Genomic DNA, 23,860 nt, shown 5'->3' with positions numbered 1-23,860 from the left:
TTGTTTCGATTTGTACAAAATATTGTCCGACTACAAAAGCCAAATGTATTTTTTGGCTTTACAAAGTAGTTTGACAATAATTTGAAATTTCCAATGTAATATTGAAGTAAATTTACGAATAGTACATATAGATGGCGCTACTGCAAAAACCAGCGCCATCTCTTGAAAAGGGGTTCTTGTTTGAAGTTAATACAAATAGCAAACTACAGTGTGACTTATCTATCTCAATAAAATTGTCTATGATCGTGATCCCAGTGTTCCCAACTTAGGGGTTTTCCCCCCAGATTTAGGGGGCAAATAAGTGAAATGGGATTTTTTAGGGGTCTGAAATTTTTAGGGGTATTTTCAGGGATTTTTTGACTTTTTAATATTTTTAAATTGATGATAATTTTAATATTTCTTTCTTGACCTAGCGACCTATAACGATGTATAATACGTTATTCTACAACCACTCTGAGGCAACTGGCGGCAATTTTCATCGAATAAAAAAAATGTTAAATTTATTCATTGTCAACATGTATGATTTAAAAAAATCTGAATCTTCAGATAAATACGTAATATTTTGTCTGTATTAAATAAGACTTTTAAAACATATTACAGCATATTATTTCTAAATTATTATGAATTTATATTTTTAGGGGGACAACTCAATAATTAAGGCGATTTTAGGGGTTTTTGACACAAACTTTAGGGATAAATATTTTGGAGAGTTGGTAACACTGCGTGATCCACAGAGTACATTAAAAAGTAATCCATCGATCGTGTATCGATCCATGATCCATCCAATTCCATTCTACATTTATTATTTTACTTTTTGCATTCCATCCACCTGATGATGTGAATAAATGATGAAGTGATCTGTGATTCCGCCATTCCACGTCAACGCCGGTGGTTTATCATCTTTTTTAACTTCAAATTTTCTGCGAACACGTTTTGAATTTGCCTATATTTTCATATTTTTGGTAGTTAATATGGAGCAAGAAACTTTATTTAAGGAATTTTCTACTGAGAAAAGGCGTACTATAGTAAAACCTGCCGGTAAGCATTTAGAATTTATTTTATCTTTTTTGAATCGTTACCGTTAGACTCAGTACAAAATTCAAAATTATCCTTGAGTTTTTGCGAAAGTCTGGGTAAGAAACCTTAAGATTTTAACTTTTCAGGTCAAAATAACGTTTCTGTACTTAAGGAAAACCAGCCATTTAGTATACAAGACTTTATTACTAAAATATTTTTACCACGAGGATATCCTGACTCAGTTAGTAAAGACTATATTGAGTATCAAATTTATGATTGCCTACAGGCTGCCTGTAGCACTATTATCGGTAAGTTGTATACAAATTTTTTTAGCTTGTTGTAAAGCAAGCAAAGCAGATAATTCAAAACTAGTAGTAGGAATTGACCGGAGAAGCATAGTCATTGGCATATCTAGGATTATTTCCTAGGGTGGGTCTGGCCCCCGACATCTAGTCTATTATTAGTCATCATCATTATCATATCAGATCATAGACATAGGACATAGGCCTTTTGTAGGGACTTCCAAACATCTCAATTCTGAGCCACCTGCATCCAGCGAATCCCTGCGACTCTCTTGATGTTGTCAGTCCACCGGGTGGGAGGTCGACCAACACTGTGCTTATTAACGTTTATTATTAGTATCATAAAAGAATTCCATATCATTAACCCAGAATCCTAGGGTGGGCACAGGTCCGTTCTTGGGTGATCAACTGTTCAGTTTTATATACACCTATGAGCGTAGCTTGCAATCATAGAGTAGAAAAGGTGAAATGTAGGAGGCCATCTGAAGGACATGGCCGAAAACTTAAATTAAAAATTATGTATGTATTTATTAAATATTTCTAAACGTCAAACACGCTGTTGTCCATATTGTGACGTCACGATTAATTGATTTTACTAAAAATTAAATAAACTCATATAAATTTAAATTATAACAATAAAAAGAATGCCTTGTAAACCCAGCCCTATAGGCATTTATGTTTTAAGAACATGTACTAAACCTCATAGCAGTTTCTGTTAAATAAATATTTTTTTGAAGTTTTTTACCTGACTGCAAGAAGGGTTATGTATTTCTTATTGATGTATCCTAAAACATTTAAGAGAATGTTTAAATCAACCTTTAAAATTAAGTCTCTGTTCAATGCTTTTAATATCTGCTATTTTAGTCTACTGTGAGCCACATAAGAGAACTTTATTCCAATAATGATTTTTCTGTGTAATTATTAAAGGTATCATAGCCGCTCAAGCAGTCTTGAAAGGAGTAGGTGTCGGTAATGTACAGGCTACAGCCTTAGCAGCCACGATCACATGGATCACCAAGGATTTATGTGGACACTTAGGGCAGATCATGTTTGCCTTTTTTTATGGGTAAGTCATATAACATAAATTACAATTTTCAAAATAGTCCACCACGCTGGCCCAATGCATATTGGCAGACTTCACACACACAGTTAATTAAGTTAATTTCCTCACGACGTTTTTGTTTCACTGTTTGAGACACGTGATATTTAATTTCTTAACATGCACATAACTGCAAAGTTGGAGGTGTATAACCTTACACCCTCCAGAATTTGAGGCAGAAGTCATATCCACTGGGCTATCACAGGTAATTTTAATTAGATGCTGTACCTCAAATGGATAAAGACAGAATCCTTATTGTATAATTTTGAAGTCCTGCTTGTCAAGACATACAACTATTTTAAAAATTATTATTATTATTTGATGATATTATAACATTACTTATTAATATAATATTTATTTAAATTAATCAATTAATATAATAAATTTATGAAAGCTGAAACACATTTAAATTGTTTACAGTGGTGTGTTGGACGCTTACTGCAAAACATGGCGTTTGTATGCAGATGCACTAAATGATTTGGCTATGTTGTCTGAACTGGCATTGCCATTATTTCCTGAAAGTTTCACAATATTGATTTTGTGCTTTAGCACTCTAGTCTATAACATAGTAGGAGTTGCAGGTCAGTTTATATTTCTTTTTAATAAGTAAGAAAATGTTTAATATATGTCATCTTTATCAACCCATATTCAGTTTAATGCTAAGCTAGACTCTAGAAGCTAGACTTAGAATAAAAGGGGTTAGGCCAAAAGTCCACCATGCTGGCCCAGTGTGAATTGGCTACACACATGCAGTGAATTTTCTTAATTCTCTATACAAAAAAAAACATACTAATCAAATTGAGAACCTCCTCCTTTTGAAGTCGGTTAAAAGAATAAGCATTTTAAACTTACTTATCGGTAAATCTGTAGTATAATTATTATTGTCTGAATTGTACCACAAGTTATGGGTCTGTAAAAAATAAATCAATCTCATCAATACAAATAAATCAAGCCTAATCACAAGTTTTTATTTTGTCTTACTTAAAAAAATGCCTAAACCACACTATTCTCATGAGCCATGAAATATCACAGCAAATGTGTAATAGACCTAAATTTTTTTGCAAAAGTAAAAATCATGAATAATATAAAAAAATGTTATAACCATATTTAATTTTCACCTTACGTTTGAAAATATCTGTAGCAAACCCATTGTCCTTCACTTTTTGCAAATAAATGTAATATTTATAATAATTTTTCAATAATAATAATGTATTTAACACTTAACTCACTAAGTTATCTTTATCTATATACATTAAACATAATACATATATCACAAAGCGATTGTATACACATGTATACTGATGTTACGATTAATACTGATAATACTGTGTTCATCTTAAATTATTCACTTCTCATAGATATTTGCTGTGTTACAGGGTCGGACTCAGTAACATTTATGTAATGAAATCTAAATAAATAATTTGGTACATACATACATATTATGTAGTTTACTTGGTGCAGCCATATATTTACAGTGGCATGCACAAAAACACAAAAAATGCACAAAGAACAAACATATTTTTGAATTTTATGAATTTACAATTTATACATATATGTAATTTCTATGCTAGGTAAACATAGCATAGGAATTATACGTTAAAATTGTAATATCATAAAACTCATAATTTGTTTGTTTCCAGTAGGCATTAATTAACAAGCACTCAATAATGCTTGTAACTTAATGCCTATTAAGCACACTATTTTTGTCAAATTTGACTATTGTAGAGTTGAATGGCAGCTGGAAAGAGCAGGACTCAACTTGCTCCTTGCTCTTTTTAAAATCATCATTCTTTATTTACAATTTATTGGATAACAATTTTAGAATGGAAATTTCCTTCTCCAAAACATTATATATGTGCACACCACTAGCATACTGTGCAATTATTAAGATTTTAGTATTATTTTATTATTGAAATGTATATATTGATTTGTGCCCCATCAGTGCATTGCGTTGTTTCGACGCAACGTCGACGCTGAGTTGTTTTCCATATATTTTATATGACATATCATATTAACCTGCTGTGTCATCGCAACGCAGGTATGACAAACAATGCATTGATCTGCACTAATAAGTCATCTCCCTAATAGTATGATACATGAATATTGATAAATGTCTTGGTTTAATATATATTTTTTTGTAAATTAAATGTTCAGAAAAGTGGACTACTTACGGGCCTGATAATCTCTACTAGATAGGAATTTTATAAGGTCAGTGAGATCAATCCGATATTGCCGGGAAATAACCGAGCCCAAGCATTATTTTATCAAGGAAAACATATTACGTGTAAAAAATTTCCTTACTACTTTGCTTATTTGTATTTTGCCAAAAGTGAGTAAACAAATAAGTGTTCACCATTTGTCTGTTTGTCAGGCTGATTATGTGTTACATGCCAGGGAACTAACACTCACACTCACACACACAGTGCACTCTTTATAACAGCTGTGTGTAAAGGCTGATGATATGTTAAATTCTTATGGAGGTGATACTCATCAATACAGCCTATTTTAACGCCCACAACAAGGCCATGCCTACCTCCTTATAAAACAGGGGATATGGAGCTTAAACCCACCAAATTGGGGTTGGTGAGGTTACAGTGATAATGTTAAATTAACAACCACTGTCGGTATACTAATAGTTAATTAGTTAGGCTTCTAAGCAAGGTAACTATAATATGCTGCATCTTCACTTTCCAGCAAATCAACCGTCAGCCAAAGTCTAGTTAAGTATATACTACATACATACGAGTACCTACGAAGTAGATATTTTATTTTAAGCTCTTAAAATACCTATTTCATGTTACAAGTTCAAAGGTGAAGAACATGCTCTCTAGTAAATGCATTCAATTGATTATTTATTTTAATATGATGTAATCACACACTGATCATAAGAAAGTTCCCACAATAACTACATCAAGAGAATTGTTACATATTTTCATCTTAATAAAAAAAAATCAACTGACTTCAAAACTATAAAATATACTGACTAAATTAAAAAGCGAAAAATTACATCATTCTAAGTTCTACATATCATATTGTGTTCTAACTGATGATCAGTTGTAAGGCTTTAGGGTTAATTTAAGCTGTTTCTGAAAGAACTACATGAAAGAACACTGTCTGAAAAAACCTAAATCTTTATGATATTCTTACATGGCTTGAATTACTACTTACCACCGCCTTTAAACTGATTATCAGTTAGAAAATTATATGATATATATAACTTAGTATGATGTTATTTTTCGCTTTTTAGTCAGTTGAATATATTTTATAAATTTTTTATTTTTTTATTTTTAGTGTAATCACACTAGGTATAGATCTAGCGCCAAAGGTATGGTGCTATGAGTCGTGTTAAAGCATTGTATGAAATAGCGTCGTCTGATTTAGATGCAAACAAATTAATGAGTAGGCCACACAACGAAAGATCATTACTTAGTATGACTTGATTACGCAACTAGAAATCAGTTTTAAGTTAGTGCACCATCATGACTAGTACAAGTACGTAGGTAGTTGTTGTTCATGTAAAGCGTCAATCTTGATTAAGTATTATTTTTTTCGAACTGAACTATTTGGCACATTAAACCGTATAAAATAAGCCTAACAGAAGGTAGCTACTGTAAACCGATGAGAAATTCCTTTGACTGTCCTAAACATCAACACCATACTCCTAATGACAGTCATAACCCATCTAGGTGAAATTTCCTTATCGATACAAATAAATCAATCTCAATCACAAGGTAGCCACCCATTAACGAGTTCCATTAACCCTTCATTCAGAAAAGAAGGAACTCTTATGCCAATGTAAATACTTATCTACCATTATTATATCCAAGAAACAGAAGCAGAACAAGTTTATGGGATAGAGTAAAAGTAGCACTTAGATTGTTCTAAGAGTTTATTCTCTCAAATCTTAACTATATCTAACATTCACATTAATCTATAGTTATAATAAATCTGTAACTACTCGGCGGATTTTAACGAAACTTGCTACAATTGTTCTTCATACTTTTCATCACGAGCACGAGCTATCAATAGGAGCAGAGCAGTGAAGGGAAATGTAGAAAAAACGGAAAAAGAAACTTTCGTCTCGTGTGCAGCCTTAATGGGTAGGGTAGGGGTAGGGTTAGGGTAAGGGTAGGGTAGTGTAGGGTAGTGGTACTTGAAAATTTACATCGACTTTCACGCGGACGAAGTCGCAGGCGTCCGCTGGTTATATTAATAAAGAAGCATACTGCATACTGTTAAATGGCAACATCAACTTAAATAATAACAATATCACATAAATAAATTAAGTTCATAAATCAAAACATACAATGACAGTGCTTAAGGTATCATACCTAATTTATAGTACATTGTATTCAACAATAAAAAAAATAGCCAAGATTGTTCTCTCTCTCAGAAGGAGGGCACACTATACCCACTTTTAACAAAAAATATCAATTTAATCTTAGTAATAAATATTATACGCATTATGTTTATAGAGTTATACAACTACATCTTACACTATGAGATCAAACAGGTAAGAAAATACCTTCCGCGCTTTACATTTAGCAGAGGTATAGAAAATACTTAAATGGAAAAATACAATAAGGGCTTCTATTACTAGTACACTACAGAACCAAAAATACAATAAGGGCTTCTATTACTAGTACACTACAGAACCCTATAAATACTCAATTTCTTGGTGTAAACTCTACTCCTCCTCCTCATCTTCCTCCTCCTCCTCTTCTGCGAATTTTGCAGAATTCATGGCAAATTTCAGATTGGCTTCAGATATATTTAAAGGGTTGTAATTCGTTTTTGTGATCAAATCTCGGAGAACGGCTAGTTCATCGTTTTCTGTAGGTCTTGAAAATCTAAGAGAATCGTCTGTGTCTGGGTTCGCCAGGGACTCAATGAGCTTTTTTAAATCTGGTTGACCTTTAAGGAGGTCCCTGGCACTCTCTTCTGTTTCAGCCATACAATGTGCAAGTACAGCTTCAATGTTCTTATCCCCCTGTAATGGTTTGCCTTCCAAAGCGTCGGCTAGCATAAGGTATGCTTTTTTGAAGTCAATATTCCCAGTGTCAACGGGATCGGGTCTGTCTTCATACTCAGCTATCAAACGTAGTGCATCGGCTGTTTCTGTTTGGATATTATCAGATCCATGAGTATTTGAAATTAACTTGGCCCACTCTGTTAGTTTCATCAACGGTGCCTTGTCTTCATGTTCTTTTTCACTTACTGTAGGTGTAGAAGCAGCAAGTCTTGCATAAGCAATACCTTTGAAATGTCCTACCGCGTCTTGAATTTCGGCTTCAGTTTTGTTGGGAAAATATTCTTTAATGAGTTTAACGTTGGAACCAACTTTACGAAACGTTTGTAACAACTGGAACTTATCTGCCTTTGTCCAACCTTCTGGTTTTTTTCCAGTCGAAGTGCCTGAAGTACTAGCCATTTTTTTTCAAGAAAATATACTGAAGAGCACTTCCTTAGTCACATAAAATTTGTCTAATATATATAAATATATATATATATAGCCTTTCTTTATGAGCAAATTAATAAAATATATCAAAAGAGCGTCGACGCCACAAAATCAATGTTTGTGATTATTGATTAATCAGTATTGCCAAGGTGAAAAAACTAAAACCACTTCCTCCCGAGAGAGAAAAACTTGTGTCTCTTGTGTGTTTTGTTGACAAACAGTAACGTGACATTATGATCATATCTGTCAGTGTCATTGTAAGCATATTCAGAGTTTGTGGCATTTAATTCGGCTGAGGAAGCCACAGACAGGTACAAGCTAAATTTTACTAAAAAAATCAATGCATTTATAGAGGAAAATGAGTTTGAAAATACTATTTAAAGATTTATTATACTACATTTAATAATCAAAATATCCCTGTCATACAACGACCGTCTCTTTTTAAAGTCTTTTCAAGATCGCGTACCAACTCTGCGGAACCAAACTTTGGAGCTCCCCATTGGTTGCTTCAATCGGCACTGCCAACAGTATTCGACGATAGCGTCCTTATTGAAGCGCATTCTTGATTGGTGTTTTGCCGCAATCGATCGACAGCGATCTGTTGGCACGTCGTCATTGGCAGCCGGGTACAGAGCTGCCAATATGCTCGCTCCACGGAGCTCCAGTAGCGCCCCCAAGCGCCAATAGTCGACAGCAACGTGGTGTTGCCAACAGCTAATAAAACTAGGCGATTGTTATAATTACAAGATGAATTTTTAGTTTTTTCATCTTGTAGATTTTTTTTAATGAGTTTAACGTTAGATGTTAAACTCCTTAAAAAAATTCTTCACAAGAAAACTGAAGCCGAAATTCAAGACGCAGTAGAATATTACAAAAGTATTGCTTATGCACAACTTCCTACTCCTACACCTACAGTAAATGAAAAATAACGTGAAGACAAGGTACGGTTGATGGCACCAACAGAGTGGGGCAAGGTTATTTTAGATACTCATGGATCTGATAAGATTCTAACGGAAACAGCCAATGCACTACGTTTGATAGCTGAGTATGAAAACAGACCAGATCCCGTTAGGACCGGATCTTCTTAGAGGCCAACCAAATTTAAAAAAGTTCATTGAATTCCTGGCAAACCCAGCCGCAGACGATTCTAATACATTCTCTAGACCTACACAAAACGAACTTTCCGTTCTCCGAGATTTGATCACAAAAACGAATTACAACCCTTTATATGTAACGCTCAAAGATCGAAAACGCTCAGTGAGCGGAAAAATAGCTCACAACGCGTTGTGGTCACAGTAAAACATCCACATGGCGAAATACGTGATATGGCTTAATGTAAACGCGCACAACGCGTTGTGGCAAAAACAGAAAGACCAAATAGCGAAATTCGTGTCGTGATTAGGCCTTTATTGTATTTTTCCATTTAAGTATTTTATTTATGTACCTCTGCTTCATGTAAAGTGCGAAAGGTATTTTCTTACCTGTTCTGTTGATCTCATAGTGGAAGATGTAGTTGAATAATTCCTTAAAACTAATGCGTTTATTATTTATTACTAAGTTAACCTTAGTGATATTTTTTGTTAAAAGTATAGGGTGCCCTACTTCTAAAACAATCTAGGCTATTATTTTATTGTTGAATAAAATTTTAATAAAAAAAATTCAACCGACTTCCAACTCAAAAAATAACTTTAACTAAAAAGCAAAAAATAACATCCTACCTATGTGCTACCTTCTGATCAGTTGGAAGGCGGTGCCAAGCCAGTGATCTTTAAATTAAATACGGTTAAACTACAAAATTTCTGTGGTTATTCCAGAATAAGCTTTAATTAATTTTTAGTGATTTTTAGTGAGTTTAATTAATTTTTCCAGAAAAAGCTTTAATTAATTTTATTTTTAGTGTTAGCATACCCACTGCGTGTGTTCAGTCACAACCTATCTAAGTGGAAAGTTCTTATCAATACAAAATTATCAAGTCCAAACACAAGGTAGCTACTGTGAGCCGTCGAGGAGTTCTCTTCACTGTGCTTCGTCTTCATTACCAGACCCTTAATACAGTCGCAATCCATCTAGGTGGAAAGTTCTCATCAATACAAATTTATCAATTCCAAACACAAGGTAGCTACTGTGAACCGTCGAGGAGTTCTCTTCACTGTCCCTCGTCTTCATCACCAGACCCTTAATACAGTCACAATCCATCTAGGTGGTAAGTTCTCATCAATACAAATTTATCAAGTCCAAACACAAGGTAGCTACTGTGAACCGTCGAGGAGTTCTCTTCACTGTCCCTCGTCTTCATCACCAGACCCTTAATACAGTCACAACTCATATAGGTGGAAAGTACTCATCAATACAAATTAATCAAGCCCAAACAAAAGGTGACTGCTGTAAATCCTTGACTAGTTCCATCGTCTGTGTTTCGGCTCCAACATCAGACCAACTCCAAACCTTCATAAAGTTGTAGTGGTTTAAAATACCTTACGAAAACACTAACGTACGTACGTACGTAGGTACTAGCCGTCTCTACAACTTTCGAAAGTTCCCCTCAATTTCTCCAGAATGCCATCATCAGATCCTGACATGAAAAAAATGGGACCACCCTGGAAGTAAACACTACAAAACAAAAAAAGGATTTTCAAAATCGGTCCATAATTGACGGAATTATCGCTGGACATACATAAAAAAAAAAAAAAAAAAAAAAAAAAAAACATACATACAGCCGAACGTAGAACCTCCTCCTTTTTGGAAGTCGGTTAAAAATATACTATAAATTAATTATGATACCTTAAACACTGTCATTGTATGTTTTGATTTATGAACTTAATTTTTTTATGTGATATTGTTAATATTTAAGTTGAGTAAATGATGTTGCTACTACTCCAGTGTTTTTTAACCGACTTCAAAAAGGACGAGTTTCTCAATTCGGTCGGTATTTTTTTTTTTATGTATGTACACCGATTACTCAAAGACGCGTGGACCGATTTCAAAAATTCTTTTTTTGTTTGAAACGGTATAGTCCCCATTTGGTCCCATTGCCATCATGTCAAGATCTGATGATGGAATCCTGGAGAAATTGAGGGGAACTTTCGAAAATTATATTGGGTGTCTAGTGTGTTCGTACACTTTTCCATTAAGTACTTTTAAGCACTACAATTTCATGAAGGTTTAAAATCGATCTGATGATAGAGCCATAAAACAGACGAGGGAACTCCTCGGCGATTTACAGCAGTTACCTTGTGTTTGGGCTTGATTTATTTGTATTAATGAGAACTTTCCACATAGCTAGGTTGTGACTGTCCTTTAGGGGTTTGGTGATGAAGACCAAAGACAATTAAGGGAACTCTTTAACAGTTTACAGTAACTACCTTGTGTTTGGCTTTGATTAATTCGTATTGCTGAGAACTTTTTACCTAGATGAGTTATGTCTGTTATTAGGGGTCTGATGATGAAGACCAAGGTCAATTAAGGGAACCCCTTAACGGTTTACGGTAGCTACCTTGTGCTTAGGCTTGATTAATTTGTATTGCTGAGAATCTTGTACCAAGATGAGTTGTGACTATTATTAGGCGTCTGATGTATTCGTTTGAGATGAAATTTTACACTAAAAATGAAAAATAATAAAAAAATTAATAAAAAAATTTTCATTGTTTGAACGTGAGATCAATGTTCATACTAGCAGCATCCAGCAGTTATATCCACAACATTCCCATTCCTGTTGGGCATTGGAATACAGGGATAAAATGTTGTCTTGTATTTATTTTCTGATTGTGCAAGTGCCGTAGGCTCCTGAATGGGACCTTAGCGGCGTCACCGGGGATTAAAAATATAGTCTTATGTTATTCCGTTATATAATGTAGCTTTCAGTTGGTGAAAGAATTTTTCAAACCAGTCCGTAGTTCAGTAGATTAAAAACCTACTCAATGCAAATTTTTCCTCTCTAAAATATCAGTATATCACTAATGATAGTTTATATTCTGAAACAAGAAGGAATTCTTATGCCAATATAAATACTTATCTACCATTATTATACTCAAGATTTGCAATTTGCCAATCACTTAAGTTGTTCAAAGAGTTTATTCCCTCAAATCTTAACTATATCTAACATTCACATTAATTATATTAATGAAGAAGCGTACTGCATACTGTTAAATGGAAATGTAAATAAAAATTTTAATAAAAAAAATACAACCGACTTCAAAACCTAAACTAAAAAGCGAAAAATAACATCATAATATGTTCTACCTGCTGATCAGTTTGAAGGCGGTGCTAAGCCGGTGATGTATTATTTCAAGCCATGTGTGAGCCATGTGATGTGGTCCAGTCAGAAATGAAGTGTAGCTGTTCGTAGTTTAGATATATATTTTTTTATTCTTTACAAGTTAGCCCTTGACTACAATCTCACCTGATGGTAAGTGATGATGCAGTCTAAGATGGAAGCGGGCTAACTTGTTAGGAGGAGGATGAAAATCCACACCCCTTTCGGTTTCTACACGGCATCGTAACGGAACGCTAAATCGCTTGGCGATACGTCTTTGTCGGTAGGGTGGTAACTAGCCACGGCCAAAGCCTCCCACCAGCCAGACCTGGACTAATTAAAAAAAATCTTAATCTGCCCAGCCGGGGATCAAACCCAGGACCTCCGTCTTGTAAATCCACCGCGCATACCACTGCGCCACGGAGGCCGTCATATTTCTTTTGTGTCTACAGAGTCTCCGACACGTCGAGTATACCCTGGTCAGAATCAAAAATCGGCGGTAGACCTTATCCTCTGCTCCTCGAACCTGGCATCCCAAATGAAACCGCCGTCCACCCAAGGCAGTGACCACTTTCCTATCATCATCTCATTAAATAATAGATGCCTTCCCATCCTTTGATGGAAATACTTATAAATATTTGTTATGGATCTTTTCTAAATTGTCTCAAGTATTCGGCTGATTCACATATCTATAAAAAAAACATCCTCCCAATAAAAATAAACACGTGCCTTCACCTCCCTGGTGGGATGATGAATGCAGTGATTTATTTAAGGATTGAACTTTCCTGAGTAATCTAAATGACAAAGCTAAATCCTTTTTCTTAATTTTATTAATAATTGTTTTGAATCTGGCCCTATCCCTGATTCCTGGATATCCCAAATTGTTATTCCCCTACTCAAACCCGGTAAAGATCCACTAAATTCAAATTTGGACAGACCCTTAGCTTTGTCATCTACGATGGCTAAGGTAACAGAACACCTGCTTGAAAATAGATTGGAATGGATAGTGGAAAGCAGAAATGGGGTTTACAATGGGAGGTGGGTTTACAAGACGTAAGTTCTGGGTTCGATCCCTGGCTGGGCCGATCGAGATTTTCTTAATCGATCTAGGTCTGGCTAGTGGGAGGCTTCGACTGTGGCTAATTACCACCCCAACGGCAACCACGTACCGCCAAGAGATAACTATAACTCCTTCAATTACTATCAGGTATTGTCAAGGGAGCCGTGATAGCCCAGTGGATTGGACCTCGGCCCCCGATTCCGGAGGGTGTGGGTTCGAATCTGGTCCGGGGCATGCACCTCCAACTTTTCAGTTGCGTGCATTTTAAGAAATTAAATATCACGTGTCCCAAACGGTGAAGGAAACATCGTGAGGAAACCTGCATACCAGAGAATTTTCTCAATTCTCTGAGTGTGTGAAGTCTGCCAATCCGCATTGGCCAGAGTGGTGGACTATTGGCCTAACCCCTCTCATTCTGAGAGGAGACTCGAGCGCAGCAGTGAGTGACAGAGAATATGGGTTGATAATGATGATGAATGATTGTCAAGGGCTAACTTTTAAGGCTAATAGTACAAGCTAATAGTAATTAATGGATAAACAAAGTTAAAAAATAGTTTGCTGATAATAAATTTGTTATTCTTCCAGGCAGTGCCACAAGGATGGCAATGACCCAACATCATGCCATAGAGGGCAACTTTGCAGATGTATCTGCAAAGGACGCTGCACAGGAGACGGCTGTCAACTTTGTGGCGTCCATAGTCGCGCTAGCATTCATATCAATTATTACGTAAGTTGGTTAGCAAAAAAGCAAATTGAAGTGATAATTTATTACTGGAGGGCGAACTGCTTCGTAACGTAACGTAACGCTTTACGGCGCCTTGTCTGGCTTCCCTTTCTCTCACGCATACGGTAGCAGGTCAAATTCTAATAATAATAATAATAATAAAATCCTTTATTCAGCTAAAAAAAAAAACAAATAAAAATAATCACGAAGAAATTACAAACTAATACTAACAGAGCTTACAAACTACTTAAAGATACCTACTTAAATTACAAAGTTCCTCTGTCTGTACTTAGTATAATAATACAATAAAGAAATTCAGCTGAATGGGGCGCTGCCTCAGCTCGATACTACAGTTGAGACCTGTAGTGCTGATTTTCAGGCATGACCCCAGGGTGAGCTCACGGATCGATCGGAAATACTTTTGCGGCGTCGCTAACAATAATTATTAAATAATAAAATTATATAAAATAATATACGATTAGTAATAATAGGTACATATTAATCTTACATCACCAAGCTTAAAGAAAAGTTTAGGAGTATTAATAAATAATAAATAGAGGGGGGGGGGGGAGGGGTACTAATAAAGAAAAAATTTATTGCAAAATATTGGTTTAATTTTTTTGTAGCTTCTAGTCATTTGTGACAGTACTCATTTGTTATGGAAGCACTTATTTATAATTCGTGCCACCAGACAGTAATTTCTTTTCTGAATGTGTAAGTTCTGTTGGCTCCTGACCTCAGCGGCGTCACTGGGGGTTTACTTCGAGTGTTAATCAGAATGCTAGGGTAGCAGGTGAAATTGCAGACAAATGATTAACACCAATGCTTCACGTCTCGCAGGCAACATTTCCGATTTCGGGGGCGTAAACAGGGAGAAAGGCAAACAAAAATTTATAAATAAGCCTTTTTTGTTTCTTTTATTTTATTTTCCGAATTTATTTATTTCTTACGCATGTATAGACTTATTTATTTATTGTTCATATATTTACTTGTACATAAATGATTTGAGCAAAAGTACAAGGACCATCCGTCCTTTGTTCCTATACTGTTCTTGTCGCATTTTTCATTTCGGCACTTATAACTGCTTTATACTTTCTTTCTTTTGCATTGTAGCAAAATGTACATATTTTGTCCTGTTAAAAATTACAAAACTATTTTCTTTTTTTTTATTTACAACACGATTCAAACTTTATGATGAGCTGTGCAAACTGTTAGTCATCACTCCGCTTTTCACTTGGTCTAAGATCCGGTGTTAGAAATATATACCCTCATCCGATATTCATAGTGCTATGAAATAAATGATGGAAAATGTTCACAAGGACACATTGCAAATAGGTTGCCTAGTTGATTGCGGCCAAACACATTTTTTATATAAAATCTAGGAAACCATGAATTAGAACAAATGTTAGGTTGCATTTGATACAGTTAAATTAAGCATAAATAACTTTAAATAGTTTAAAAAACTAAAAAACACGCTTTTAGCAGGAACTAAAAATTACTTATATTGTATTTAAGTCACTTTACTATTTTTTTCGTATTCTTGGTAGCAAACCCTTTCCTTTGATATCCATATCATGGGGGTGGATTTCAAACAGCCAGTGCGCCATCTTGGGGAGGCCGCCATATTGGATTTGTAATGGCGTTTCTTAGCTAGTCATATATTGTCTTCAGAATTCAGAGCGTGTGCAAAATTTCATCCTACACGAAGACCGGGAAGTGGGTCAAATTAAGATTCCAAGATTTGTCGTTCCTACATAGTTATAGTGAAGCTAAATAAAGCTAAAGCTAAAGCGTGTAAATAAGCTTTCATTCATCAGTTATTTAGTCGTCTAATAACTGAATAACTGATGAGGGTATATAAATAATATTACTTAACTGTTTATATCTGGACAGTTGTAGAGTGAAAGCAGGCAGCCTTTACTTTTTCAATTACTTTAGGTACATTCTATTATCTACTGTACCTTTTTTTTCAATTAACTAATGATTCCCTCATTGGTTAATTGGTAGCTAAATAATTAAAAAAAATAATAATACTGTTCAGGCGCAATTTAACTATACAACATATGTGCTATGTGTCAATATAAATATTATCCCAATTAAATAACAGATGAGGGTATATATTTCTTAAGCCGGATCTCGTACCATCTCCCTCTTGCAGTTGATTCAAAAGTTTTGATTTTAGTGTATTTTATTTGATACCATATGGATACCATGTTATTTGGTCTACATTGAGCACATCAACACCTGCAGCTCCTGAGATGTCATGAAGTTTGAGTCGGACTGAATCTTGTTAACCATTTTTTATAAATAATGTATTTTTTTGTTGCAGAAATAATATAATTTTAATTTTCATATTGGTTCTGCTTCACCTTTATTTTAATTATCGTGCTGTGAAATCCGTTATTTTAAATAAGTTTAATGAACCAAGGTATTTGCATTTTCTGGACTCCTATTTTAAATCAAAAACTCTATGCCCAATTGAAGTTAACCTGTCCGAGAGTGTGTTTTTTAGGAAACAAGGTACACTAATTTTTATCTTTAGTTATGTTTTTTTACCTATTCAAACGGCCTACTATTTGGCAAAACTATAGCCTCCAACTAGTCGGGAAAGACTGTTCTAGGAGTGGGTACGACAATAGCTCAATGGTAAGAGCGGTTAGACTCATCACCGAGGGGTGGTGGTTCGATCTACTGGTCTATTGTCGTTCCCACTCCTAATACAGTCTTTTCCGACTAATTGGAGGGGTATGGGAATATTGGTGATATTTAAAAGATATGGCAAATATTCTTTCTGAAAAAAAAAGCCTGGCGTATTATAGGAGAGGAGATTTATGGAGCTTGCGTGGTGAACTTTTGACCCATCAAGTTACTCCAACTGGTTGGTTGCCGGGATCAGAGTGGTAATGTTAAATTCATTAACGACCACTAAGAGATGTTAATGGTAGTAACTAGGACCGACGGCGACGTGGGTGTAACATCACCAACTTTCCGATTCCAGGCAGAGAGTTTAACTGAATTACAGCCAGTTTCTTCGTGTAAAGCTAAAGTAACAGTAAAAGTAGTAAGTAGTAAAGAAGACTTTATTTTTCAGTGAATAAGACCGTCACGGCGTTAATTTGACTGTTACTTGCGATGAAAAAACTGGCCGTTAGTAGAAAAAAAAAACTCGGTATCTCGTATAGCCCGACCCAGCAACACACTTTTTTTTATATATTGTTTATAAACCCTTGACTACAATCTCACCTTTCATCTCACAGTTGGTGAAGAACTACACAAGAGAACCAATATATTTTTTTATTCTTTACAAGTTAGCCCTACACTACAATCACACCTAATGGAAAGTGATGATGCAATCTAAGATGGAAGTGGGTTAACTTGTTAGGAGGAGGATCAAAATCCACACCCTTTTCGATTTCTACACGACATTGTAGCTGAACGCTAAATCGATTGGCGGTACGTATTTGCCGGTAGGGTGGTAACTAGCCACAGCTGAAGCCTCCCACCAGCCAGACCTGGACCAATCAAGATAACCGCAATCGGCCCAGCTGGAAATCGAACCCAGGATCTCCGTCTGGTAAATCCACCTCACATAAGACTATACCACCGATGCAGTTTTGAAATCGTGTCGTGAAGTCAGGTGCATCAGTCGTGGGGTTTTCATTCGTCGCTACACGCCTTCCGGTCCGCGCGGACCATCGGGAGTGTTACGAAGTTGCTAAGCTATAGGCTATAGGAGTACGATAGATTTTAATTTTACACATTTAATAACAGTGCGATTGTAATTTGAAAATTACACATATATGTGACTAGTAGATGCCGCGCGGTTTCACCCGCGTGGTTCCCGTTCACGTAGGAATACGGATAAAATATAGCCTATAGCCTTCCTCGATAAATGGGCTATCTAACACTGAAAGAATTTTTCAAATCGGACTAGTAGTTCCTGAGATTCGCGCGTTCAATCAAACAAGCAAACTCTTTAGCTTTATAATATTAGTATAGATTACAGAATATGTACTAACTAATTTATAACTTATCGTAATCTATAATTTTGTTTGTTTTCAGATGACATATTAATGGGATACAAAATAATGATCGGTCAATCCTTAAAACAACTAACTAACTACTCTGCAGATGCTACATATGTAAATAAAATTAAAAATATATATGCAATGGCCAATTATATACTTATTGTTAATGCTAGGGATAAGATTATAAATGTATTTTTACATGAAAACTCTACTACGGATGGAATCTTGCTTGCTTACTTCCATGCAGTGGTGGCAGCAAAAGTTATGCATTCTATTCAAAACAGCTCTGGCTCGGTAAGCAGATTTTTTTTATATAGCCAACGACATTTTATACTATAGACATGTTACGTGCCTACAAAATCACCGAATTTAGTCAATTCCATTATATATACGCCATTCCATTCCATTCCATTTCCATTATAGAACCAAAGTCACCGACATAGCTCGAGTTGCGAAGCTGAAGTGGCAATGGGCGGGGCACATAGTGCGAAGAGCCGATGGACGTTGGGGTCCCAAAGTGCTGGAATGGCGACCTCGCACTAGTAAGCGCAGTGTTGGCCGACCCCCCACCAGGTGGACTGACGACATCAAGCGAGTCGCAGGGATTCGCTGGATGCAGGTGGCTCAGTATCGTGATGTTTGGAAGTCCCTACAAAAGGCCTATGTCCTGCAGTGGACGTCCATCGACTGATATGATGATGATGATGATGATGATGATGATGATGATTATATATACTTATGTTTAAGTATACAGTTTTTAAAGTACCTGAACACACAACTCGATATTGTATACAATATTTAGATATTATTTGTTTAAATAACTTTCGTTGTTTACTATGCGACTCAATGAAATAAACGAGGTATGGGGATGTCTACTACTACTTTACTCTTCCACTTGGTAGAATGAAAAGCCCAGTAGTTTTATGGACCACAATATGAAATCAGAAACAACTGTAATAGTACATTATGATATAGTTGAAAAATATATCGCCGAAGCGATATTATCAAAGTGCACGTATGTCATACGATGTTCTATAACACACTTTGAACACACTTTCTCCGAGGCAAAATTATCAAAGCGCACGTGTGTCATACGATGTTTTATAACACACTTTGAACACACTTTCTGAAAAATAATTTGCATCTTTACCTGTTTTCCATATGATGACATTTTGATACGCTTGTCATTTTTGCACTGATAGCGAAGTGCGTGCGTGCGTATTTTTAGGCTAATTCACCAAAAACATCTGGTAATATATATTTTGATAGAGTAATTTAATATTTTTGTATTACTGTTACAAATAAATGTTTGTCATTTATTGTCAAAATTATTAAAATGAAAGAATTAAATGTTTTATTTTTATTATATTTTATCTCACAAAGTTAATTTTATTCATAAAATGTTGAGTACTTTTCTGACAGAAAAGCTACCGTTACCACAAAATGAACCTTTCGTTTATAGAAGGATGTTAAAGATTTTATATTACATTACGGCACATATGCGTCGATATATTACCATATTGAAATTGGTGAAATAAGAGATACTTTACGAGCAAATGTGTTGTATAATCACAAAGAAGGGCTTACTCGACATCCCAGTCGATCACTGGTGGCAGCGCCTCGAATGAAAGTGCCTGAAGCGAGCGAAGCGACAATTCTGTTATCCTATCAGAAACCGCTACATCGTCATACAACTCACATGTTTATGGTCTAACAACTGATTGCAGTTCCCAAGAATAAAAGTGGAACCCCAGGCCTGAACCTCGTGACAGATAAACCAACTAATTATATTTACTAAAAATCTTTTCAGGTGCTGCGACTATCAAAAACAAAGAGTTTCAATCGAATATTGCTCGCAATAAAAAAGGGTGAATTGACCCGCCGTAACCCGACCCATAGCTATGAAGTACAACTGGAGCCATCTTTAATTTTGATTAAATACTTGCACGAGATGGTAAAGCTGGAGTGGCCATCTCTGAGAAACACGTTACGTCTAGCTGGTATGTATTTTTATTTATTTTTAATTTACTAACAGTTTGCAAAAACATGAAAATCATCATGTGGAGAATGTCCACACATTGAAATAAAATAACTACTTTTTAATTATTCAAATTAATTTTTAATTCAGTGAAATTAATATGTATTAACTCTAAAAAGTGCAACACTAAGTAACTACTAAGTAACGATACTCAATGTGCACTTTTTACATACAAACAAATTTAAAATGAGAGTATTATCTAGAGTCGTTTCATACCTAACAATGATTATAATTTAAGTTGTTCTAAAATTAATAAAAAAAAAATCGATTAATAAGCTTACAACAATTAAATATCTATACCTAAAATAAATCTGTAGAGAGGTCAATTCTGTACATGAAATATATTTCCAAAATAACTATCAGGGGTTGATTAGTGATCGATACTGATGCCAAAAATGCAATCAGTAAAATTTTTGTTTGTCTGTTGTCAGCCTGTCTGTATGTTCGTTATAGAAACAAAAAATACTCTACGGATTTTAACGAAACTTGGTATAATTATCCTTCATACTCCTGGGCAGTATACTTTTCATCACGTTACGATCAATAGTAGCAGAGCATTAAAGTTAAACTACTATCTTGAATAATATTTTATAAAGAAGAATGCATAATTTAAAACAAATGAGTTATGAAATGACATGCATTTACTACATTCATTTCTAATTTGTTTATTTCTTTCGTACTATAAATTATAACATTATGATAGTTATAATTTCAGAATATCTGATTAATTCATTAGAAATCACATACTTAATTATGTGAATAATTACATCTGAGAAATGACCGCGTGTATAATGGTTTGAAAGGCACCATCTTGTAATATCTCAAATACTTTTGATTTATTTCATTTATTTCCCGTACTGTACTTATGTAGTTAAAATATATATTTTAATTGCTTTCGTTGTTTACTATGCAACATAATTTAATTAACAGTGCAATTTATAGTCGTGTAGGGAACAGTTCTCCACAAACCAGCATTCAGCAATCAGACAGGGGCGGAATGTTGAATCAGCATCTTTGCATTTCATAAACATGCTCCAGGGGAGCCCCTATGTAACTAGAGTTTCAGTTTCACCCTACTAATAAATAATAGGGATGATGACAGTTTTTTAAATTGTATATAAATTAAGAGTATGCTAATAGTAAAGCAATTTTGTAAAAGTAACAGGGTATCATTACTTTTGAAAGTACAGGAAATTAAAGGGCCAGATTTGCGGCACTGCAGCGGATTCCTGAAAAACGCCCCATACAAAATGGTACGAATGAATGACGTCGTAGGTTTGATCGTTAGATTTGTATGGACATTCAAACAAAATTACTAATATCTTTGTTATTTGTGCGTTTATAGTTCATGTATTAAAAAATGTTACATTTAATGTAAGGAAGATAAAACTGTATGAATTTTCATCTAATTACGATAAAAGATTTTTAATAAATTTTATAATCTTATTTATTTTGCAAATATCCAGACAATCTTTGGTTTTATGTGTAAATTAGTTAACATTGACCTTATTTACCCGAATGTATCATAAAATTCAATATATTCAAACCTTTACTACAGCCTTTCTTAATGAATACTGTTTACCAACAAAGAAATTGGGAATGAAGGTAGTAAACATCATTTCATTTCATAACTTATTTATTTTAAATTATATATGGTATGTTTTTAAAATATATTTACTATATCTAACTGTTCTAAGCTTATTAATCAAATTTATTTTAATACATTTAAGAAAAAGTTGATTATAATTATTATTAGGTGTGAAATGACTAGTGATGTGTACTCTCAGTTTTAATTTGTTTGTTAGTAAACAGTACTCATCAAGAAAGGGTTTAGTATAGTCATTATCCCCATTTGTTTTTACATGTTACAGGTTGGAATGTAACAAATCATTCATTGATAGTCGGAAAATGGCGTGTTTGCCAGGATGGCCCAAAACTAAACCCGTAAACTGCGAGTTACATTCAACGGCACGATAGCGAACACAATAGAACATTTTGCATGAAACCTATGAGTTCAATAGAAAAGTAATGTAATTTAGATAATGTTATATTGAAAAATGTTAATAATGTTAAAATGTGAATAATGTTAAATTAGAAAATCATGAAAATTGTACAATTTGTTAGTGTATTGAACATTATTATTGTTTATTAAATATTATTATTATTCATGAAACACCTTTTTGTAAAAGATAACTAACAGAAAATTAAAATTATTATTCGAATTTAATAGATTTAGGAATGTAATTAAAAAGATGTTTTCTGCATGACAATGGGATAAAATAATATGATGAAATTTGTACAATTTATTAGATTATTAAACATTGTTTTCGTTGTACAACTTTCCGTTTATAAGATAACTAATAGAAAAATTAAATTCGAGTTTACTAGATTTAGAAAAAGAACTGATAATATTAGATTTAGAAATGTTATTCCTAGGATGTTGCATGCATGATAATGTTAAAGATAAAATTTGTACAATTTATTAGTTTATTAATTATTTAATATTAATATATAATAAATAATTTTTTTTTGAAAAAAAAAAAATAACAAAAAATTTAAATTATTATTATTAGAAAGAGAACTGATAAATGTGAGATGATGAACTTTGTACAATTTATTAGTGGCAGTTAGTTGGTATGAATAACGCCGGCCACAGACGTTCAAGTATACAGTGCGTGTAAGTCAGTCACCCGATGGACGTCCACTGCTGCTGGACATTGGACCCTTACATGGACCTCCAACCACAACGGTCTCGAGCCGCCAGCATCCAGCGGTTCCCTGCAACCCGCTTGATGTCCTCGGTCCACCTAGTGGGGGTCGACTAATTGCGATTTCCAGTGCGGGGTCGCTATTCTAGCACTTCGGACTTCCAACGTCCACAGGCTCTTCGAAGTATGTGGCCTGTCCAGTTCCACAAAAAAAAAAATGTAATATAAAGATAGGTAGGAAATTATTACAAGATTTCAAATATACATTTTATTATTTTTGTAACTGTGTTTTAATTTATTTTTCCTGCAATAATTATTTTTGTAATAGGCTACTTGCCTCTTTTGTAAACACTGTTTAAACTGAAATATGGAAGTATTATATTTTATTTTGTCCCGTCAATAATAACCAGTAAAAAATTTTAATATAAATAAAAAAATATCTGTGACGTCATTCATAGAGATTACAGCGTGATTGGCGTTTGCAGTGATGTGATTATATCACGTCACCGCAAGCGCCAATCACAAACCGATGCCTTGTAGCGAATGACGTTACCGTTTATGATTGGCGTTTGCGGTGACGTGATAAAAATACAATTTTGTTTTATAAAAATATTACAATCACGAGATTATTTTCACAAATAAAAATGTGATTAGAGTTTATAGGCATCTACACTGCCTCTACGCAAAAAATCTGCTTAGTTTTTTACAGTAGGCGAGTACCCTATTGTAGTAGTGACCGTGTAACCCATATGGCAAGAGAGACAGGGACTTGCAGCTGGTTTAAAGGTCTTGATGTCTTATGCTAACCCTTGCCTTCACTCTTGAAGTTGTTCTGTAAAACATAATATACACTGTATATAGCAAATTAATAAGGAACTCCAACAACTGCGATTTCTCAAAATTGTTGGTTTTTTAGACTTAATGTAATCAATTTCGGATCTCAAAGCCGAGGACTGAGTCTCACAGAAGGCACCCTTAAAAATGTTCTCTACTATACTGTGCAGAGATTAAGCCTCTTACAGCAAATACACAATCTATATATGTATATAAAAATGATTTACTGTTCGTTAGTCTCGCAAAATCTCGAGAACGGCTGAACGGATTTATCTTATCTTGGTCTTGAAATGTTCGTGGAGGTAAGTATAGGGAAGGTTTATAAGAGAGAAAAATTAAA

General features: G+C 34.5%; 1 protein-coding gene across 1 annotated transcript; it reads left to right on the top strand.

Moving 5' to 3' along the window:
* The first annotated feature begins 12 nt into the window (after positions 1-12).
* LOC112053530 (RUS family member 1) lies at positions 13-22,969 on the top strand. The gene is made up of 9 exons (XM_052890837.1): positions 13-1,038; positions 1,164-1,325; positions 2,247-2,385; positions 2,839-2,999; positions 13,774-13,915; positions 16,242-16,432; positions 17,975-18,234; positions 19,751-19,940; positions 21,850-22,969. The coding sequence occupies exons 1-9, from the start codon at positions 972-974 to the stop codon at positions 21,924-21,926; spliced, it is 1,389 nt and encodes a 462-aa protein (XP_052746797.1). The 5' UTR covers positions 13-971; the 3' UTR covers positions 21,927-22,969.
* The last annotated feature ends 891 nt before the right edge of the window (positions 22,970-23,860 follow it).

This window comes from Bicyclus anynana, chromosome Z (assembly GCF_947172395.1).
Source record: "Bicyclus anynana chromosome Z, ilBicAnyn1.1, whole genome shotgun sequence".
NCBI lineage: Eukaryota > Metazoa > Arthropoda > Insecta > Lepidoptera > Nymphalidae > Bicyclus > Bicyclus anynana.
This window is presented reverse-complemented; position numbering and strand designations above follow the sequence as displayed.